The sequence below is a fragment of the Lepidochelys olivacea genome, assembly GCF_965140295.1.
Source record: "Lepidochelys olivacea isolate rLepOli2 genome assembly, chromosome: 23".
Classification (NCBI taxonomy): Eukaryota; Metazoa; Chordata; order Testudines; family Cheloniidae; genus Lepidochelys; species Lepidochelys olivacea.
In genome coordinates this window covers 14,569,298-14,589,889 of record NC_140433.1, presented here as the reverse complement: position 1 = coordinate 14,589,889, position 20,592 = coordinate 14,569,298, and the positions used below count along the sequence as shown (strand labels likewise).

Below are 20,592 nucleotides of genomic sequence, written 5' to 3'. Positions count from 1 at the left end.
CTCCCCATGCTGTTATGTGTGGCTGTTCCCCACCTGCCTCGCTCCGGAGGTGGCTGCATTTCAGCACCAGGTCAGTTGTCCCCGGGCGGCGTTATGTGTGGCCATTCCCCAGCCGCTCCACCCCAGAGGTGGTCGGGGGAGCTGTCCCGCCACAGCCACCCGTGAGTTAACAGTAGATGGTTGGCAGGGGGAAACAGGGTGATCCCGCTGCTGGACTGTACTTGTCTCAGGAGCTGCGATCCCTCACCCGCAGGGAACAGCTCTTGGCCCCAGGCCCAGGGCATCAGGCAAACGCACTAAAGGGCCGTTTGTACACAGACGGGGTTGGCCCACTTTGTGTAGACGCTGTTATCTAGTGGTTAGAGCAGGGGGCTGGGAGCCAGGACTCCTGGGTTCTCTCCCTGGCGCTGGGATGGCTGGTCGGTCGTGTGGCGCTGGGGCTGAGCCGGCAGCCGGGGGTTTAAGCACCTCCAGGAGTTCAGGAAATAACCGGGATTCCAGAGCCCAGCTGGGATTTCATTCAAAGGCCCCGATCCAGGCAGCTCCCGCTTCCCTTTAACTGCAAGAGAAACGGCTCCTCTTGTTAGCACCAGCCCCTCTGCTGAGTCACAGGGCTCCTGGGTTCTCTCCCCAGCTGTGGGAGGGGAGTGGGGGCTAGTGGTTAGAGCAGAGGGGGCTGGGAGCCAGGACTCCTGGGTTCTCTCCCCAGCTCCCGCTCACTCCAGTCCCCTCCCCTCCGTATAACAGGCCAGGCGGGTGAGCCAGCAATGCTCCGGCAGCTGGCGACTCGGGGCCGGGAAGCCTTTGACGGGGCCCGCCAGGCCCGAGCCATGGCGAAGACAAGTCTGGCATGTCTGTAATCAATGGGCGTTCCCCGCCGCGTGTGATTCCTTTCCAGCGCCTGGCTCTGCGCCTTTAAATCCTCCCCCCATTGTTCCCATCTGCTGTGGTTTGAAGCATATTATCCCAGAGCAGGAGGAATTTCCCCCCCTACCATGTGCAAGCAGGGAAAGAAGCCGTGGGCTGGATTTAGCAGCAGATTTCAGAGGTTTCCCCCCCTCTCCTTGGGAGAAAAATCCCTGGCCTCCCAGAGGTGGATTTCCCTGCTTAAAATAGCCAGCCAGCCTGATTTCGAAGAAAGGCAGTGAACATCCAAGTTGGCTCTTTTGTTTGGCAGTAACCCCTCGGGAACGCCGGCTCTGCTCCACAAGGACTCGAAGCTGGCGCTGGCTTGGAGCTTACGCAGCTAGAAACACGAGCTGACACCTGGTTTGAAACCAGCAAATTGGAATTTACAACTGGTCTGGAACTTAGGAAGCGAGGAATCGGAGTTTACAACGGGTTTGAACCCAAGAAATCCCAGTTGACAAGTGGTCTGAACCCGAGCCGTCCGCGGTTGCCACTAGTTTGTAATTGGCGAAGCGAGACTTGGGAGTTTACAGCCCGGCAGAAGGGCCTCACAAGGCAAGAAATCACAACTGGTTTGAAACGTAGGACACCAGAAATCGGCGTTCGCAGCTGGCTGGAAGCGCTCAAAGCTGAAAACGGGAGTTTACAACTGATTTTAAATGTCCGAAGCCAGAATTGGGAGTTGCCAGCCGGTTTGGATCTTCCTTCCAAGCAGCGGGAAATAGATCCGAACCTGACTACAAAAAGCCGTGAAGCTGGGCTCCCAATGAGCGAACCCTCCCTGGAGGAGATGGGTGGGTACAACTGATGTGAAACCTCGAAGGAGCAGAGCTGGGACCTCGCGGCTGAGGGAGAATTTCCGAGCCAGGAATCGGCAGCCCCACGCGCTGTGGCGGGGGAGAAGAACTCGCTCCCCGGGGCAATGAGCGAGACCCTCGTGGGGAGTTGGGGGATTGACTAAAGACGACTCGGACATTGCATCTGGCTGGGGACGGTTTCCAGCACGGCCCACGCGAAAGCAGCGCTTGGCAACCGAGGAAAACCTCCCGGGAGCGAAGAGGTCGGGGTTTGGCAAGGCCAGAGCTGGGGAAGTGGCTGCCTTTTGCCACGGCTGCAGAGCGGACCCCTTGCCCGGAGGAACCCCTGGACTTTTTTGCCGAGGGCCGTCCGAGGCCTTGCTGCGTGGCCGAGCCTGCGTGGATGGAAATCCCACGTGGGCTGGGTGTTTTCCCCCCGTCCTCGCTCCGGGTTCGTGGGCGGAGAAGGGGGTAGCGGATTTTGCAGCAAGCCAGCGGCGCGTGGGGCCCAAGTGAGCCAGGCCCCCCCATCCCAGCCTTGGAGAAAACAGACCCCCTCCCTTCCCCATGCCTCCAGCCCCACGCTGACGGGGGAGCAGGTGCCCGTGCCCCCCCGGCGAAGGAGACCCACCCTCTGCTCTCTTGCCAGCCTCCGGGTTGGGATTGGACACCCCTGGCTGAGGATGTGGCCCGAGATCCCCGGGGCTCGGGGGGGCCTGGGACCGGAGCTGGGGGGGGATTGAGCCCCGGAGGAAGGGGTGCAGACATGCAGAGGGCCAGTATGGTCGGGATCCCCAGCCTGGACCAAGCCGGATCCTTCTCCCAGCAGTGCAAGGCCATGCGGTTCTCCTATCACCTGGAGAGTGGGGCTGGCGGGCACCGAGCCGGTAAGGGGGGCTGTGAAATCTGGCTGGGGGGACACCTGTGTGGGGGTGATTTCTTTGTCAAGTGGGAGAGGGGATTGGAAGCCCAGACTCCTGGGTTCTCTCCCTGGCTCTGTGCGGGGAATGGGGTCTAGTGGTTAGAGCGGGGGGGGGGGGCTGGGAGCCAGGACTCCTGGGTTCTCTCCCTGGCTCTGTGCGGGGAATGGGGTCTAGTGGTTAGAGCAGGGGCACCCGGGACAATGCCAAACTCAGGTCCCTTCTGCTGCAGTTTTTGGTGACAGGTGACGTTCGCCCCCCGGGTTTTCGAGGTTTGTCTCTTCCCCTGGACTTGGCCCTGCCCACACCCAGCCAGTCCTGCCTCTGGGCGCATGGAGTGAGAGCAGCTCCTTGCCCTGGACGGCTGGGGGTGGAAGGGTCCCAGGGCACAGGGGGCTGGGAGGGCAGCCCCTGGTCTGAGACCCTGGCTCTGTGACCCCCCCCTCCCCTCCCCTCCCCTCCCAGAGCCGGGGAGAGAGCCCAGGAGTCCTGGCTCCCAGCCTCCCCACCCCCCTTGACCGAGATCAACCCCCTGTCCTGCCAGATGCTGTACAAATCGCCCTGACTGATCAGGGCTCATCCCATCAGGCCCCAACAGTGAGCAGGAGACAATTCCTGCCCCAAAAACAGAGGTGGAAGGGGAAACTGAGTCACGGAGGGATGAGAGGACTGGCCTAAGCGCGGGTTTACCAGGTCTGGAACAAAGACTCACGGGGGGGGGGGGGGCGGTCTGCGTGTGTGTCGGTCCCTCCGTGCGGACCCAGCGGGAGGGGACGAGCCTGGCTCAGGGTCGGTCTGTCTGCGGTACCCTCCTCTTGCGACACATTTCCAGCAAAACAAAACAACCACAGTGTTATTGTTCCCAAAGGGCTCAGCTGATTTGGGATGCGAGAGACCCCGTGATTGTCCAGAGGAAGGCTGGTCAGGACTTCTGGGTTCTCTTCCCCCCAGTCCCCGGGAGGGGAGTGGGGCCTAGTGGTTAGTAGCAGGGGGGTGGGGTGGGAGCCAGGACTCCTGGGTTCTTCCCCCTGCTCTGGGAGGGGAGGGGGGAGCCAGGACTCCTGGGTTCAGCTGGGGGAGGGGCTGAGATGGAAGGGCTCAGATTTGTGGTTTAGGCTGTAGTGGTGATATTTGCATATTACCCACAAGCCCCTGCATCTCCCGGCTCCCCCCAGTCCTGAGCAATCTCGACAGGCATTTCTCCCGTCCTGCTGACCCCCTGACCCCTCCCCCCCAGGGGCCCATCCCCAGGGCATCAGACCCTGCCCCAACCTTCTGCACCCCCCACCCCGCCTTCTGGCTGCTGATGTTCATTAACCCCCTGAAGTCGCTGCTGCACAGGGAGCAGCTAAACTTGGGGGGGCTGCGGGTCGGGAGTGAGGGGCACCAGCGGGGCTGGGGGGCTGGGCTGGCAGGGGGCTGCGGGTCGGGAGTGAGGGGCACCGGCAGGGCTGGCAGGGGGCTGTGGGTCAGGAGTGAGGGGCACTGGCGGGGGCTGGGTGGTTCTCTGAGCCCTGTCTCTCCCCCACACCCTCAGGCAGAGGCGGGTGGGGCGGTGCCAAGGCTGACAAGGTTCTTACTAGGCAGCCAGGTGGGTGAAATCACAGCCAGCACCTGGTGGAGTTAAGGTGGCATCAGGATACCAGGTAGGGCTGCGGGTCGGGAGAGAGGGGCACCGGCGGGGCGGGGGGGGCAGGGCTGGGCTGGTAGGGGCTGCAAGTCGGGAGTGAGGGGCACTGGCAGTGAGAGACGGTTCCTTACCTGCCAGCCTGAATAGAGAAAGGAAACTGAGGCACAGATACATGTAGTTACAGGGGAAGCCCAGAATCGGACCCAGCCAGTCCGCGCCCTGGGGCGTGGTGGGAGCCAGCTCCCCCTAGAGGGGACAGGCCCCATGTCCCATTCCCCGCCCCCCTGAGCCAGCCAGCCCCCCCCCTTCCCCCCAGGGCTGGATCAGAGCCGGCGCCCCTGCACCCGGTTCCCTCCACCTTAAGCTCTTCTCCGGGCCTGCGGGATCCCGTCTGTTCATATCTCCTGGGCAGGGCCGTTGCTAAGATCTGGGATCCCAGCCCCCGCCCCCTTGTCGTGTTCCCCCCCCTGACTTCCCCCTTCCTGCCCTGGTCCCCACAGGTCCAGAGCTGAGAGCAGTAGGGGTGAGTGGTCCTGGGGAGGGGCCGGGAGCCGGGACGCCTGGGTTCTCTCCCCAGCTCTGGAATGGGGGTGAGGTGTAGTGGTGAGAGTGGGGGGGCAGGGCTGGGAGTCAGGACTCCTGGGTTCTCTCCCCGGCTCTGGAATGAGGGTGAGGTGTAGTGGTGAGAGTGGGGGGGCAGGGCTGGGAGTCAGGACTCCTGGGTTCTCTCCCCGGCTCTGGAATGGGGGTGAGGTGTAGTGGTGAGAGTGGGGGGGCAGGGCTGGGAGTCAGGACTCCTGGGTTCTCTCCCCGGCTCTGGAATGAGGGTGAGGTGTAGTGGTGAGAGTGGGGGGGCAGGGCTGGGAGTCAGGACTCCTGGGTTCTCTCCCCAGCTCTGGAATGGGGGTGAGGTGTAGTGGTGAGAGTGGGGGGGCAGGGCTGGGAGTCAGGACTCCTGGGTTCTCTCCCCGGCTCTGGAATGAGGGTGAGGTGTAGTGGTGAGAGTGGGGGGGCAGGGCTGGGAGTCAGGACTCCTGGGTTCTCTCCCCAGCTCTGGAATGGGGGTGAGGTGTAGTGGTGAGAGTGGGGGGGCAGGGCTGGGAGTCAGGACTCCTGGGTTCTCTCCCCAGCTCTGGAATGGGGGTGAGGTGTAGTGGTGAGAGTGGGGGGGCAGGGCTGGGAGTCAGGACTCCTGGGTTCTCTCCCCAGCTCTGGAATGGGGGTGAGGTGTAGTGGTGAGAGTGGGGGGGCAGGGCTGGGAGTCAGGACTCCTGGGTTCTCTCCCCAGCTCTGGAATGGGGGTGAGGTGTAGTGGTGAGAGTGGGGGGGCAGGGCTGGGAGTCAGGACTCCTGGGTTCTCTCCCCAGCTCTGGAATGGGGGTGAGGTGTAGTGGTGAGAGTGGGGGGGCAGGGCTGGGAGTCAGGACTCCTGGGTTCTCTCCCCGGCTCTGGAATGGGGGTGAGGTGTAGTGGTGAGAGTGGGGGGGCAGGGCTGGGAGTCAGGACTCCTGGGTTCTCTCCCCGGCTCTGGAATGAGGGTGAGGTGTAGTGGTGAGAGTGGGGGGGCAGGGCTGGGAGTCAGGACTCCTGGGTTCTCTCCCCAGCTCTGGAATGGGGGTGAGGTGTAGTGGTGAGAGTGGGGGGGCAGGGCTGGGAGTCAGGACTCCTGGGTTCTCTCCCCAGCTCTGGAATGGGGGTGAGGTGTAGTGGTGAGAGTGGGGGGGCAGGGCTGGGAGTCAGGACTCCTGGGTTCTCTCCCCGGCTCTGGAATGAGGGTGAGGTGTAGTGGTGAGAGTGGGGGGGCAGGGCTGGGAGTCAGGACTCCTGGGTTCTCTCCCCAGCTCTGGAATGGGGGTGAGGTGTAGTGGTGAGAGTGGGGGGGCAGGGCTGGGAGTCAGGACTCCTGGGTTCTCTCCCCAGCTCTGGAATGGGGGTGAGGTGTAGTGGTGAGAGTGGGGGGGCAGGGCTGGGAGTCAGGACTCCTGGGTTCTCTCCCCGGCTCTGGAATGGGGGTGAGGTGTAGTGGTGAGAGTGGGGGGGCAGGGCTGGGAGTCAGGACTCCTGGGTTCTCTCCCCGGCTCTGGAATGAGGGTGAGGTGTAGTGGTGAGAGTGGGGGGGCAGGGCTGGGAGTCAGGACTCCTGGGTTCTCTCCCCAGCTCTGGAATGGGGGTGAGGTGTAGTGGTGAGAGTGGGGGGGCAGGGCTGGGAGTCAGGACTCCTGGGTTCTCTCCCCGGCTCTGGAATGGGGGTGAGGTGTAGTGGTGAGAGTGGGGGGGCAGGGCTGGGAGTCAGGACTCCTGGGTTCTCTCCCCGGCTCTGGAATGAGGGTGAGGTGTAGTGGTGAGAGTGGGGGGGGCAGGGCTGGGAGTCAGGACTCCTGGGTTCTCTCCCCGGCTCTGGAATGGGGGTGAGGTGTAGTGGTGAGAGTGGGGGGGCAGGGCTGGGAGTCAGGACTCCTGGGTTCTCTCCCCGGCTCTGGAATGGGGGTGAGGTGTAGTGGTGAGAGTGGGGGGGCAGGGCTGGGAGTCAGGACTCCTGGGTTCTCTCCCCGGCTCTGGAATGAGGGTGAGGTGTAGTGGTGAGAGTGGGGGGGCAGGGCTGGGAGTCAGGACTCCTGGGTTCTCTCCCCGGCTCTGGAATGGGGGTGAGGTGTAGTGGTGAGAGTGGGGGGGCAGGGCTGGGAGTCAGGACTCCTGGGTTCTCTCCCAGATCTGGAATGGGGGTGAGGTGTAGTGGTGAGAGTGGGGGGGCAGGGCTGGGAGTCAGGACTCCTGGGTTCTCTCCCCGGCTCTGGAATGGGGGTGAGGTGTAGTGGTGAGAGTGGGGGGGCAGGGCTGGGAGTCAGGACTCCTGGGTTCTCTCCCCGGCTCTGGAATGGGGGTGAGGTGTAGTGGTGAGAGTGGGGGGGCAGGGCTGGGAGTCAGGACTCCTGGGTTCTCTCCCCGGCTCTGGAATGAGGGTGAGGTGTAGTGGTGAGAGTGGGGGGGCAGGGCTGGGAGTCAGGACTCCTGGGTTCTCTCCCCAGCTCTGGAATGGGGGTGAGGTGTAGTGGTGAGAGTGGGGGGGCAGGGCTGGGATTCAGGACTCCTGGGTTCTCTCCCCAGCTCTGGAATGGGGGTGAGGTGTAGTGGTGAGAGTGGGGGGGCAGGGCTGGGAGTCAGGACTCCTGGGTTCTCTCCCCAGCTCTGGAATGGGGGTGAGGTGTAGTGGTGAGAGTGGGGGGGCAGGGCTGGGAGTCAGGACTCCTGGGTTCTCTCCCCGGCTCTGGAATGGGGGTGAGGTGTAGTGGTGAGAGTGGGGGGGCAGGGCTGGGAGTCAGGACTCCTGGGTTCTCTCCCCGGCTCTGGAATGAGGGTGAGGTGTAGTGGTGAGAGTGGGGGGGCAGGGCTGGGAGTCAGGACTCCTGGGTTCTCTCCCCGGCTCTGGAATGGGGGTGAGGTGTAGTGGTGAGAGTGGGGGGGCAGGGCTGGGAGTCAGGACTCCTGGGTTCTCTCCCCGGCTCTGGAATGGGGGTGAGGTGTAGTGGTGAGAGTGGGGGGGCAGGGCTGGGAGTCAGGACTCCTGGGTTCTCTCCCCGGCTCTGGAATGGGGGTGAGGTGTAGTGGTGAGAGTGGGGGGGCAGGGCTGGGAGTCAGGACTCCTGGGTTCTCTCCCCGGCTCTGGAATGGGGGTGAGGTGTAGTGGTGAGAGTGGGGGGGCAGGGCTGGGAGTCAGGACTCCTGGGTTCTCTCCCCGGCTCTGGAATGGGGGTGAGGTGTAGTGGTGAGAGTGGGGGGGCAGGGCTGGGAGTCAGGACTCCTGGGTTCTCTCCCCAGCTCTGGAATGGGGGTGAGGTGTAGTGGTGAGAGTGGGGGGGCAGGGCTGGGAGTCAGGACTCCTGGGTTCTCTCCCCGGCTCTGGAATGGGGGTGAGGTGTAGTGGTGAGAGTGGGGGGGCAGGGCTGGGAGTCAGGACTCCTGGGTTCTCTCCCCGGCTCTGGAATGGGGGTGAGGTGTAGTGGTGAGAGTGGGGGGGCAGGGCTGGGAGTCAGGACTCCTGGGTTCTCTCCCCGGCTCTGGAATGGGGGTGAGGTGTAGTGGTGAGAGTGGGGGGGCAGGGCTGGGAGTCAGGACTCCTGGGTTCTCTCCCAGATCTGGAATGGGGGTGAGGTGTAGTGGTGAGAGTGGGGGGGCAGGGCTGGGAGTCAGGACTCCTGGGTTCTCTCCCCGGCTCTGGAATGGGGGTGAGGTGTAGTGGTGAGAGTGGGGGGGCAGGGCTGGGAGTCAGGACTCCTGGGTTCTCTCCCCGGCTCTGGAATGGGGGTGAGGTGTAGTGGTGAGAGTGGGGGGGCAGGGCTGGGAGTCAGGACTCCTGGGTTCTCTCCCCGGCTCTGGAATGAGGGTGAGGTGTAGTGGTGAGAGTGGGGGGGCAGGGCTGGGAGTCAGGACTCCTGGGTTCTCTCCCCAGCTCTGGAATGGGGGTGAGGTGTAGTGGTGAGAGTGGGGGGGCAGGGCTGGGAGTCAGGACTCCTGGGTTCTCTCCCCAGCTCTGGAATGGGGGTGAGGTGTAGTGGTGAGAGTGGGGGGGCAGGGCTGGGAGTCAGGACTCCTGGGTTCTCTCCCCGGCTCTGGAATGGGGGTGAGGTGTAGTGGTGAGAGTGGGGGGGCAGGGCTGGGAGTCAGGACTCCTGGGTTCTCTCCCCGGCTCTGGAATGAGGGTGAGGTGTAGTGGTGAGAGTGGGGGGGCAGGGCTGGGAGTCAGGACTCCTGGGTTCTCTCCCCAGCTCTGGAATGGGGGTGAGGTGTAGTGGTGAGAGTGGGGGGGCAGGGCTGGGAGTCAGGACTCCTGGGTTCTCTCCCCGGCTCTGGAATGAGGGTGAGGTGTAGTGGTGAGAGTGGGGGGGCAGGGCTGGGAGTCAGGACTCCTGGGTTCTCTCCCCGGCTCTGGAATGGGGGTGAGGTGTAGTGGTGAGAGTGGGGGGGCAGGGCTGGGAGTCAGGACTCCTGGGTTCTCTCCCAGATCTGGAAGGGGAGCGGGGTCTGGTGGGTTAGAGTGCAGGGCTGGAGCGGGCTGGGAGCCCGGATGCCTGGGTCCCCTGTTCCACCCTTCCTCCAAGCTCAGCCGTTTGCTCCTCTGCTCCTTTGACCCCCCCAGACGAGGGTGCGCTGTGGGGGGGGAGGGGAGCTCCCACTGCTCTCTGCCCCCCCCCGACAGGCGCAGACAGCAGCTGGCGGGGTGGGGGTTGGAACCTATGGGGGGACCCTGCTAAGGAGGGGCCATGAGGGGGCTGCGGAGGAGGAATTGCAGGGAGGGGGCACTGGTGGGGGATGGGCAGGGCAAACTTGTGGGTGGGGTTCGGGGGGGCACAATGACCCTCCAACCCCCTTCAACCCAGCCACCCCCCTTCTCCCTTCCAGGCCCCCCGGGCCAGGGCTCCCGGCTGCTGGTGAAGAGCCTGTCCCTGGAACCGCGAAGCGAACCCTGGCGTCCGGAGAGCGCCCAGCGCCTCCGCTCAGACCCCGGGCCCCACAGCGACGGGGGGGAGCCCCACCCCGCCCTGCCCAGGAGGGCCCTGGGCCCCAAACCACAGGGTGAGTCCCACAGGGCGGGGCAGGGCGGGCGGGGGAACTGGCTGCTCCAGCCCCAGCCTCTGCCAGCAGGAGCTGCTGGGGGGCATTGGGGGTGGGGCGCTGGGGGAGGGGCCGGGTGCTGGGGGGGCATTGGGGGTGGGGCGCTGAGGGAGGGGCCGGGTGCTGGGGGGACATTGGGGGTGGGGCGCTGAGGGAGGGGCCGGGTGCTGGGGGGGCATTGGGGGTGGGGCGCTGAGGGAGGGGCCGGGTGCTGGGGGGACATTGGGGGTGGGGCGCTGAGGGAGGGGCCGGGTGCTGGGGGGACATTGGGGGTGGGGCGCTGAGGGAGGTGCTGAGGGGGCTTGGTGCTGGGCGGGGATCACATTAACCCTTTCTTCCCTTTCCTTTTCCAGTCCCTCCCAAACCAGGTCATCTCCAGAGCACCCATCCCCCGTGGCCTCCGGCCCCCATCCCCCCGCCCCCCTCACGCCCCCTCCCAGCCAACCCCCGCCTGGGCCCCCGGAGCCCCCCAACGCCGCACCCCGAGGCTCAGGATGGAGCTGTCTCCACAGACGTCTTGACCCTCATCGAGAAGTTTGAGAGGTGAGTGCGCCCCTCCCAGAGAACCCAGGAGTCCGGGCTCCCCCCAGCCCCGCTCTAACCCACCATACCCCGCTCCCCTCCCGGAGAACCCAGGAGTCCGGGCTCCCCCCAGCCCCGCTCTAACCCACCAGACCCCGCTCCCCTCCCGGAGAACCCAGGAGTCCTGACTCTGTTTCCCTTCCTCCTGCAGGGACCCTGTAATCCTGACGCTGGAGCAGCCGTCCCCCACCCCCAGCTCGGACCTCCCGAGTCCTGGGGAGGCCGATGTAACCCCCAAGTCGCTGGCTCTCCTGGGTCTGCCGGCGGGGGAGGACTCAGGGCCAGCCGGGCAGGGGGACCAGGCCCCCTGCCTGCCCCCCCCGGTCCCCAGCGGGAAACTGGCCAACCGGGACAGTGGCTTCGACAGCATCAGCTCCCCGTCCCCCAGCGAGGAGCTGGGCTTCGGGGGGGAAGAGGGGCCCGTGGGGGAGGGCGATGGGGGGGGCAGCCCGGGGTCCCCCCCCTGCCCAGACTCCGAGGTGGACAGCGACCTGGACGAGGGGAGCGGGGATGATGGGGAGCCGGCGCCAGGCACGGTGCCCCCCCAGGCCGAGAGACCGAACGCGCCGGAGGTGAGATCGATGAGAGCGGCCGACCCCCTGCCCCACAGTGCCCCCCTGCGCCTGGCCCTGCCTGCTAGGGGAGAGCGCTCCCCGCCCCACGGTGCCCCCCAGTACCCAACCCTGACCGCCAGAGGAGAGCGCCCCCTGCCCAGCCCCCTGCCCCATGGCGCCCCCCAGTGCCTGGCCCTGCCTGCTAGGGGAGAGTGCCCCCTGTCCAGCTCCCCGCCCCACGGCGCCCCCAGTACCCAGCCCTGACTGCCAGGGGAGAGCACCCCCTGTGCAGCCCAGCACCCAGCCCTGACTCCCAGGGGAGAGCGTCCCTGCCCCATGGCGCCCTCCAGCACCCAGTCCTGACTGCCAGGGGAGGGAGCTGGGGGGTGGGGCAGGGCAGGTCTGTGTGTGTGAGGTGGGGATATGGTGGGGCAGAGGCTTGGGGGTCGGGACTGAGTGTATGGGGTTGACACCTCTCTCTCTCTCTCTCCCCCTCTGCACCCCCAGCTCACAGCCCCCCAAAAAACCTTCCACATCGCCAATGAGCTGCTGCAGACAGAGAAGGCTTACGTCGCCCGGCTGCACCTGCTGGATCAGGTACCAGGAACTGGGGGGGCTGGGAGCCAGGACGCCTGGGTTCTCTCCCGGCCCCGGGAGCGGGGGTGGTGGTGCTCACTGGTTCCCCCCCGCAGGTGTTCTGTGCCCGTCTCCTGGAGGAAGCCCGCAGCAGAAGCTCTTTCCCCGGCGACGTGGTGATGGGGATTTTCTCCAACATTTGTTCCATCTACTGTTTCCATCAGCAGTTCCTGCTGCCGGAGCTGGAGAAGCGCATGCAGGAATGGTGAGCGAGCAGTGGGCCGGGGGGGGGGCGTGTGTGAGAGGTCGCCGAGATGCAGCCACCTCTGGGGCGGGGCAGCTGGGGAACCGCCGCACAGAACGCTGCATGGGGGACAGGCTGGCTCCGGGGCCTGGGACATGGGGCGCCAGCTCTGATCCCACCCCCCGCCCTCCCCAGGGACAGGTACCCCCGCATAGGGGACATACTGCAGAAGCTGGCTCCATTTCTCAAGATGTACGGGGAGTACGTCAAGAACTTTGACCGGGCCATGGAGCTCGTCAACACCTGGATGGAGCGATCCGCCCACTTCAAGCTGATCGTCCACCAGATCCAGGTGAGGAACCCAGGCTCCTGGCCCCCGCTCTAACCACCAGCCCCCACTCCCCTCCCAGAGCTGGGGAGAGAACCCAGGAGTCCCGGCTCCTGGCCCCCGCTCTAACCACCAGCCCCCGCTCCCCTCCCAGAGCTGGGGAGAGAACCCAGGAGTCCCGGCTCCTGGCCCCCGCTCTAACCACCAGCCCCCACTCCCCTCCCAGAGCTGGGGAGAGAACCCAGGAGTCCCGGCTCCTGGCCCCCGCTCTAACCACCAGCCCCCGCTCCCCTCCCAGAGCCGGGGAGAGAACCCAGGCGTCCGGGCTCCTGGCCCCCGCTCTAACCACCAGCCCCCACTCCCCTCCCAGAGCTGGGGAGAGAACCCAGGCGTCCGGGCTCCCAGCCCCCCCTGCTCTAACCACCAGCCCCCGCTCCCCTCCCAGAGCCGGGGAGAGAACCCAGGCGTCCGGGCTCACCCTCCCCTTTGCAGATGGAGGAGGCCTGCGGGAATCTCACCCTGCAGCAGCACATGCTGGAGCCCGTCCAGAGGATCCCCCGGTACCAGCTGCTGCTGAAGGGTTACCTGCAGCGCCTGCCCCCCGGCGCCCCCGACAGCCGGGATGCAGAGAGTGAGTGGGGCGCCCGGGACTCTGTGGGGATCTGTGGGGGGCTGGGGGGGGGCTCTGGGTATCCGGGCGGGGGGCTGGGCGGGGGGCTCTGGGTATCTGGGGGGGCAGGCTGGGTGGGGGCTGGGCGGGGGGCTCTGGGTATCCGGGCGGGGGGCTGGGTGGGGGGCTCTGGGTATCTGGGGGGGCAGGCTGGGCAGGGGGCTCTGGATATCTGGGGGGGCAGGCTGGGTGGGGGCTGGGCGGGGGGCTCTGGGTATCCGGGCGGGGGGCTGGGTGGGGGGCTCTGGGTATCTGGGGGGGCAGGCTGGGCAGGGGGCTCTGGGTATCTGGGGGGGCAGGCTGGGTGGGGGCTGGGCGGGGGGCTCTGGGTATCCGGGCGGGGGGCTGGGTGGGGGGCTCTGGGTATCTGGGGGGGCAGGCTGGGCAGGGGGCTCTGGATATCTGGGGGGGCAGGCTGGGTGGGGGCTGGGCGGGGGGCTCTGGGTATCCGGGCGGGGGGCTGGGTGGGGGGCTCTGGGTATCTGGGGGGGCAGGCTGGGCAGGGGGCTCTGGGTATCTGGGGGGGCAGGCTGGGTGGGGGCTGGGCGGGGGGCTCTGGGTATCCGGGCGGGCAGGCTGGGCAGGGGGCTCTGGATATCTGGGGGGGCAGGCTGGGTGGGGGCTGGGCGGGGGGCTCTGGGTATCCGGGCGGGGGGCTGGGTGGGGGGCTCTGGGTATCTGGGGGGGCAGGCTGGGCAGGGGGCTCTGGGTATCTGGGGGGGCAGGCTGGGTGGGGGCTGGGCGGGGGGCTCTGGGTATCCGGGCGGGGGGCTGGGTGGGGGGCTCTGGGTATCTGGGGGGGCAGGCTGGGCAGGGGGCTCTGGGTATCTGGGGGGGCAGGCTGGGTGGGGGCTGGGCGGGGGGCTCTGGGTATCCGGGCGGGGGGCTGGGCAGGGGGCTCTGGGTATCCAGGGGGGCAGGCTGGGTGGGGGCTGGGCGGGGGGCTCTGGGTATCCAGGGGGGCAGGCTGGGCAGGGGGCTCTGGGCATCTGAGGGGGCAGGCTGGGTGGGGGGCTCTCCTGGACTCACCCCGTCTCTCCGCCCTGATCGCAGAGTCCCTGCAGCTGATCGCGACGGCAGCCGAGCATTCGAATGCCGCCATCCGCAAAATGGTACGCCGGGGTCCGAGTGCGAGTCCCAGCCTGGGCGCTAGGGGGCGCTGTGCTGTGGGGAGCAGGGCGGGGCTGCGTTGGGCGATGCCACAGGGACGCTCGCTCACCACCGAGATGCAGCCACCTCTGGGGACAGGCGGCGGGGAACAGCCGCACCCAACGCCGCGTGGGGATGGCTCGCCAGATGCAGCCATCTCTGGGGTGGGGCGGCTGGGAACAGCCACACACAACACCACACGGGGAGGCTCCCCTGGCCCCGAGAAGCAGCCGGCTGGGGGGGCAGGGCGGCTGCTGGGCTGTGGGGCAGGACCGACCCCCCGTCTCGCCCCCAGGAACGGATGCATTCCTTGCTGAAGGTGTACGAGCTGCTGGGCGGGGAGGAGGACATCGTTAGCCCCACTAACGAGCTCATTAAGGAAGGCCACATCCTCAAGCTGTCGGCCAAGAACGGGACCACACAGGACCGGTACCTGATCCTGGTGAGAGACCCCCTGGGTCGGGCTGCCGGGGGCTGGGAGGGGGCTCTGACCCCCATATGAGGGCAGGGCTTGGCTGGGTGACCTCTGACCCCTGGGGGGCTCCCTGGCTGGCCTCTGTACAAAGGGAGGGACTGGTTGGGTGACCTCTGACCCCTGGGGGTGGGGGGGTGACCTCTGAGCCCTGGGGGGTTGGGGGCGTGGGTGACCTCTGACCCCCTCTCGACCCCCTTCTCCCCAGTTCAACGACCGGCTGCTCTGCTGCGTCCCCAAACTGCGCCTCCTCGGCCAGAAATTCGGGGTCCGGGCCCGGATCGACGTGGAGGGGATGGAGGTGGGTGGGGAGCGCGGACCCCGCTATCCTCTTCCCCCCTCCCCCCCCCGCTATCCTCCCTGGCCCTGCTCTCCCCCCGCCCTGGTATCCCCCCTACCCCTCGTACCCCCCGCCCCGGTATCCCCCCCTCCTCCGGTATCCTCCTGTGCCCCATTTCCCCCCCGTATCCCTCCTTGCCCAGGCCCCTGTGCCTCAGTTTCTCCCCCCTCCACCGGTATTCCGCCCTGGGCCCCTCTGCCCTGGTATCCTGCCCCCCCGATCGAGGGGGTGTGGGGGGTTTCTGACCCGGCCGCTCCCCTCCCAGTGTCTCTGTCCCGCAGGTGAAGGAGTCGAGTGGCGTCAACCTGCCCCGGACCTTCCTGGTGTCAGGGAAGCAGCGTTCGCTGGAGCTGCAGGCCAGGTAGGGAGACCCCCCCGGTGTCCCCACTGCCCCCCGATATCTCCACTGCCCCCTCGCCTTGTCTCCCCCCTGAGTCTCCCCCCGGCTGGTATCCCCCCTGCCTTCCCCAACCCCCCCAGCCTGGTGTCCCCTCTGCCTCCCTCCACAGCCTGGTTATTCCCCCCCCACTCACCGCCCAGTACCCCTCCCCCCACGTCTACCCCGCCCCCCATTAACACCCCCCTCCGTGTTCCTGTTTCTGCCCTTTAGGACGGAGGAAGAGAAACGCGACTGGATCCAGGTACCTGGGGGGCCTTGGGACTGTCCCCCTTCCCCTGGCACGGGTGGGGGGATCCAGGGAGCGGTGTCTCGGGGGGGGGCAGGGTGGAGGGGCGGGATTCAGCTCAGGGTCACCTCTCACTTGCCCCCACAGCCCTTCCCATCCCCATCAGTGGGGAGGGTCCTGGGCCATGGTGGGGCCTGCTGTGGGGGGCACAGGTGGAGGGGGGCTGCCGGGGGAGGGGCACCTCCCTCCCCTTCTCATTCCTCTGCCCCCCCCAGGCGATTCGGGCCACGATCCTGAAGCTGGAGCAGATTCCGGTGGGAGCTGCCCCCCGGGAAGAGGAGGAGCCCTGGGCTGGATCGCTGGTGAGCTCACACGCGTGTGTCCGTGCGTGGATGGCTGAGTGTGGGCAGGACCTAGGGGTGCAAGTGCGAGGGAGGGAACTGGGGGTGTGCATGAGAGGGTGGGACCTGGGGGTGAGTGTGCGAGGGCAGGACCCATATTCACGTGAGCGAGGGCAGGATTTGCACGTGCGTGCGCAGGGCCGGGGGGCGAGGGCGGGAGCCGTGTGCGCCCGTGCGAGGCCCCGTGCGGCTGTCCCCGTGCAGGGCCGGGAGCTGGGCCGCCGGGAGCTGGGCCACCGGGAGCTGGGCCGCCGGGCGCCGACGCCGATCCGGGAGAACGAGGTGACGCTCTGCATGCAGTGCCAGGAGCCCTTCGCCGCCCTCACCAAGCGCCGACACCACTGCCGGGCCTGCGGCCGCGTGAGTCCCGGGGGCTGGGGCGGGAACGGGATGGGGGGGCCTGGGCTGCAGGAGGGGGTCCTGGGAGCCCAGGACCCCCGGCTGGGCCGGGCCTGTCTTGGGGTCCCCCCTGGTCTCATGCTCCCCCCCCGGCTCCCCCAGGTGGTCTGCGGGAAATGCTCCGAGTTCCGGGCCCGGCTGCTTTACGACAACAACCGGCCCAACCGGGTCTGTGGGGGCTGCTTTGCCGCGCTGCACGGCCCCCCCGGGCCCCCCGGCCCCCCCCCGCGTCGCCGCTCCATCCTCGAGGTGAGTCCCCCCCCCAGCATCCCCCCCCGACCCACCACTCCATCCTCGAGGTGACTCCCCCCCAGCCGCCGCTCTATCCTCGAGGTGACTCCCCCAGCCCCCCCTCCAGGATCCCCCCCCGAGCCACCGCTCTATCCTCGAGGTGAGCCCCCCCGGTGCACTTCAGCTACTCCCCCCACGCCGCTGCTCCATCCTCGAGGTGAGCCCCCCCAGGGCCCCCCAACCACCCCCCCACGCTTCTGCTCCATCCCCGAGGTGAGCCCCCTGGCACCCCCAGCTCCCTCCCCCCTCGCAGTGGGGCCCCCGGGCACTACTGGGCATTTCTGCCCCACAGAAGCAGGCGTCGGAGGCGGCCGAGCGCAGCGTTGTCTGCAGCTCCCTGCACTACATGGAGCCGGGAGCCAAGGCCTGGCACAAAGGCTGGTTCGTCGTTCCGGAGAGCGAGCCCCTGGTGCTGTACGTCTATGGGGCCCCCCAGGTAGGGTCCCCCGCGGCCCCCACCTGCTCTGCCCTGCTGGCCCCTGCAGCTCTGCCAGGCCCCCCACCGCCACCCCGTAACCCTGGCAGGCCACGGCTCCCCACTCCTGCCCCGCCAGGCCTCGCCCCACGGCCTCCACCTGCTCTGCCGAGCCCCGCACCCCCTGCTCTGCCGGTGCCCCCCACTCCCGACCTGCAGCCCCTGCCGGGCCCCCCGACCCTGGCCAGGCCTCCTACTCCCGACCTGCCCCGCTGGTGCCCCCGACCTGCAGCCCTGCTGGGACCCCACTCCCGACCGGCAGCCCCTGCCCTTCACGCCTGACCCCGTCTCTCTGGCCCCCCAGGACGTGAAGGCCCAGCGCAGCCTCCCGCTGATCGGCTTCGAGGTGACGGCCCCGGACCCAGGGGTGCGGCTCGAGCGGCGTCACTCGTTCGCCATCCGCCAGAGCCAGCTTTGCTGGCAGTTCAGTGCCGAGTCGGAGGGGCTGCAGCGGCGCTGGATGGAAGCCCTGAGCCGGGCCGGGCGGGGGGAGCCGGCAGCCCCCCCCGGGCCCGAGGCCGAGGGGCTGGACTGGACCCGACCCCCCCCAGCAAACGATACTTGAACTGTCCTCAGGCACTTTGAACTCACCTCCCCGCACAAGGGCAGGCCTAGCTGTTAACCCCCCCCCTTTGTTCAGCTGCCCCCCCCCGCGGATCGACAGGCCGGCTCACGCGGCGCTCGCCAGGGACAGACGCTCGCTTCGCAGACCGCGTTTTATTGTTGCTGACGTGCAGTGGCTGGCCACTAGGGGGCAGCCTCCCATCCACGGGGGCACCCCAACTCTCTCCCTCCCCCCAGGAGATGGGGGGGCACCCGGATTTTCTAGAGTTCTTGGGAGCCGCGCGTTGTTAAAGCTCCATCAGCCGATTTCTTAATAAAGGTTTTGTTTTGTTCGGGTCGTTTCGTTTTCAGCCAAGGTGCAGGGAATGGGGGGCGGGGCCTGTCCCCTCTAGGGGGCGCCCCTCTCACTGACTAACGCCCCCCAGCTGTTGCCATAGCGACACATTGTGGCTACACCTGGTTTCTTCCCCTGCCCAGCTCCCTGCAGCGAAGCCCCCCCAGGCCACACGTGACCGGGGGGGCACCCCTCATTTCTTTTTCTTCCGTACGACCGTCCAGCCGTCGTCTGCCGGGGAAGGGTCCGGGAGGGGCCCGGGGCTGCTGCAGTCCATCACCTGCAGGGATGGGGTGCAGGAGTCAGAGCTGGGATCCCTCCCAACTGCAGCCCCCCCCCCAAGATTGAGCCCAGCCAGCTCCCTACCGCCCGCCAAGATCAGCCCCATGGGCTCAGCCAGTTGCATATCCTGGCTCCCATCCCTGATTCCTGGCCCCTGCTCTGGGCCGCGCGGCTGGTACCTCCTCCGGCTTCTCCTCCTCCTCCTCACTGCTGCTCCCCTCGGCGGGGCGGGCCTGGGCGGCTGCCCTGCCCACCTCCTGCTGCCTCCGCGCCAGCCGGGCGATGGCTTCCGTCAGGGCCGGCCCCTCGCCACGCTGGCACCGCGCAAAGAGCAACTGGAGCTGCTGGCTCACCTGCCGGGGAGGGTGGGGGGAAGAGATGGGATCAAAGGCCAGGGGGTGTCCCCCCTCCTTCCAAGAATCCCCCAGGCCAGGATGACCACCCCACCCCCACACACATGCTCTGCCCTCACTCCCGCAGTCCCCCGGGGCAGGGTTGAGAGATAGGAGGAGTCGCCTCCTGCCAAGCACTACGGGGGCTAGGACACGCAGCTGGGATACCTCAGCCAAGCTGCCGTCCTCAATGATGGTGTCAAACTCGTTGTTCAGCACCTCGGCGAGGAAATCCTCCACCTCGTCCAGCTCCAGGGCCACTGCAGAGAGAAGAAGACTCAGAGCTGGGGCGGGAGGGGGCTTTCAGAACTCTCTAGCCTGGAAAAGGATTCTGGGATTGGGGGAAGACTCCCAGCTCCCTCCCAGGAGTCCTGGCTCCTAGCCCCCTGCTCTGACCACTGGACCTCACTCCCCTCCCAGAGCCGGGGAGAGAACCCAGGAGTCCTGGCTCCCAGCCCCCTGCTCTGACCACTGGACCCCATTCCCCTCGCAGAACCGAGGGGAGAACCCAGGAGTCCTGGCTCCCTTTGCTCTAACCCACTAGACCCCCACCAACCAAGACTGGGGTCCCATTCACGGCAGGCGTAGCACAGACCCCCTGCGATCTTGGGGGCTTGAGGAGCTGGGCCCTGAGGCGCTGCCGGTGGGAACGCCCCGTCGGTGTCGGCGGGTCTCACCATTGCTGTGGAAATACTGCTCCACCACGCCCACCAGCCACTCGGCCTTTGCCCGGCCGTGTGCCCCGCCGAAGCCATGCTCCACCGCGACCTGCGCCGGGGAGAGAAGTGCGGACGTTACCCCTTGGCCTGGGCCTGCGAACCGCGGGGCAGGCAGGGCGCGGGATCGCCCGGCTTCGGCACGCCGGCTGTTCTAGACAGGACCGTGCTACCTCGTCATGTTTCTGTGGGAGGGCTGTGTGGGCCTGGGGGCAGGGACTATGGGGGACCTCATCACCCCGCTGTGTTCCTGTAGAGACAGGGAGGGAAAATTCCTATAGGGGACCTCACCTTTGCAGTGTGTTTCTGTAGGGACGGGGGGGGGGTGGTGTCCACAGGGGCCCTTGAGACCTCTGTGTTTCTATAGGGGACCATGCCATCTCTCTGTGTTTCTAGAGGGTCTGGAGAGCGTGTCTATAGGGGACCTTCCCGTGTCTCTATTTTTCTATAGAGCCTGGTGGTGTTTCTATGGTGACCTTGCCATTGCTCTATGTTTCTATAGGGGGATCTTTCCCTTTCTGCGTGTTTCTACACGGTCGGGGGGGGGGGCTTGCCTTTTCTGCGTGTTTCTACAGGGTCTGGAGGGGGCCTTGCCTTTTCTGCGTGTTTCTATAGGGTCGGGGGGGGCTTGCCCTTTCTGCATGTTTCTACAGGGTCTGGAGGGGGCCTTGCCCTTTCTGCGTGTTTCTATAGGGTCGGGGGAGGGGCTTGCCCTTTCTGCGTGTTTCTATAGGGTCGGGGGAGGGGCTTGCCCTTTCTGCGTGTTTCTATAGGGTCGGGGGGGGGCTTGCCCTTTCTGCGTGTTTCTATAGGGTCTGGGGAAGCTTGCCTTTTCTGCGTGTTTCTAGAGGGGGGCAAAAGGGGGCCGGGCCCTTTCTGCGTGTTTCTATAGGGCCTGGGAGGATTTATAGGTGGCCTTGCCCCTTCCACGTGTTCCTATAGGAGGCCAGGCCAGGCCTGGCCTGGCCTTGCCGCCCCCTAGCTCCGGGACTCGCTCTGCCCCGCACCCATCGCCCCCCGCTCTCACCTGCAACGCGGCCCAGCTGCCCAGCACCGCCCGGACCCCCTGGCTGAACAGGCCACGTGTCTCCTCCCTGGGCGCCGCCATGACAGGGGGCGCCAGGGCGGGCGGCAGGAACCGAGCGCGGAGAGCATCGATCCCCCACCCAGGCCGCCATCAACAATCGCACGCCGGGCTCGTCGATCGATCGGTGGCTGCGCGCTCGGGCCGCGGGTTCGAGTCCGGCTTTCCCCTCTCTGCGGCCGGAGACCGCCCCCGCCCTGCCGGGCTCCGGTGCGGCGCTGCCCTGGGTTGCAAACCCTGCAGCGAG

General features: G+C 67.1%; 2 protein-coding genes across 7 annotated transcripts; one reads left to right on the top strand and one right to left on the bottom strand.

Annotated features, from left to right (window-relative positions):
• Nucleotides 1–532: 532 nt before the first annotated feature.
• Nucleotides 533–17,869, top strand: FGD1 (FYVE, RhoGEF and PH domain containing 1). Of its 6 annotated transcripts, none has more exons than XM_084612742.1 (18): nt 533–2,593; nt 9,654–9,827; nt 10,220–10,409; nt 10,600–11,020; nt 11,510–11,599; nt 11,803–11,843; nt 12,018–12,174; nt 12,643–12,781; nt 13,874–13,932; nt 14,265–14,411; nt 14,650–14,742; nt 15,047–15,142; nt 15,392–15,422; nt 15,683–15,769; nt 16,013–16,168; nt 16,310–16,456; nt 16,791–16,934; nt 17,278–17,869. In XM_084612742.1, the coding sequence occupies exons 1-18, from the start codon at nt 2,473–2,475 to the stop codon at nt 17,556–17,558; spliced, it is 2,574 nt and encodes an 857-aa protein (XP_084468868.1). In that variant the 5' UTR covers nt 533–2,472; the 3' UTR covers nt 17,559–17,869. The 6 variants fall into 6 exon arrangements, with proteins under 6 accessions (XP_084468868.1, XP_084468869.1, XP_084468865.1 ...); XM_084612739.1 differs by having other exon boundaries at nt 537–2,593; nt 11,695–11,843; nt 16,794–16,934; XM_084612738.1 differs by having other exon boundaries at nt 538–2,593; nt 11,695–11,843.
• TSR2 (TSR2 ribosome maturation factor) lies at nt 17,676–20,419 on the bottom strand. Its single transcript, XM_084612750.1, has 5 exons — nt 20,289–20,419; nt 19,223–19,313; nt 18,714–18,805; nt 18,333–18,506; nt 17,676–18,151 (listed from the first exon to the last, which is right to left on the bottom strand). Exons 1-5 carry the CDS (start codon nt 20,367–20,369, stop codon nt 18,065–18,067), a joined length of 525 nt encoding a protein of 174 aa, XP_084468876.1. The 5' UTR covers nt 20,370–20,419; the 3' UTR covers nt 17,676–18,064.
• Between the last annotated feature and the right edge of the window lie 173 nt (nt 20,420–20,592).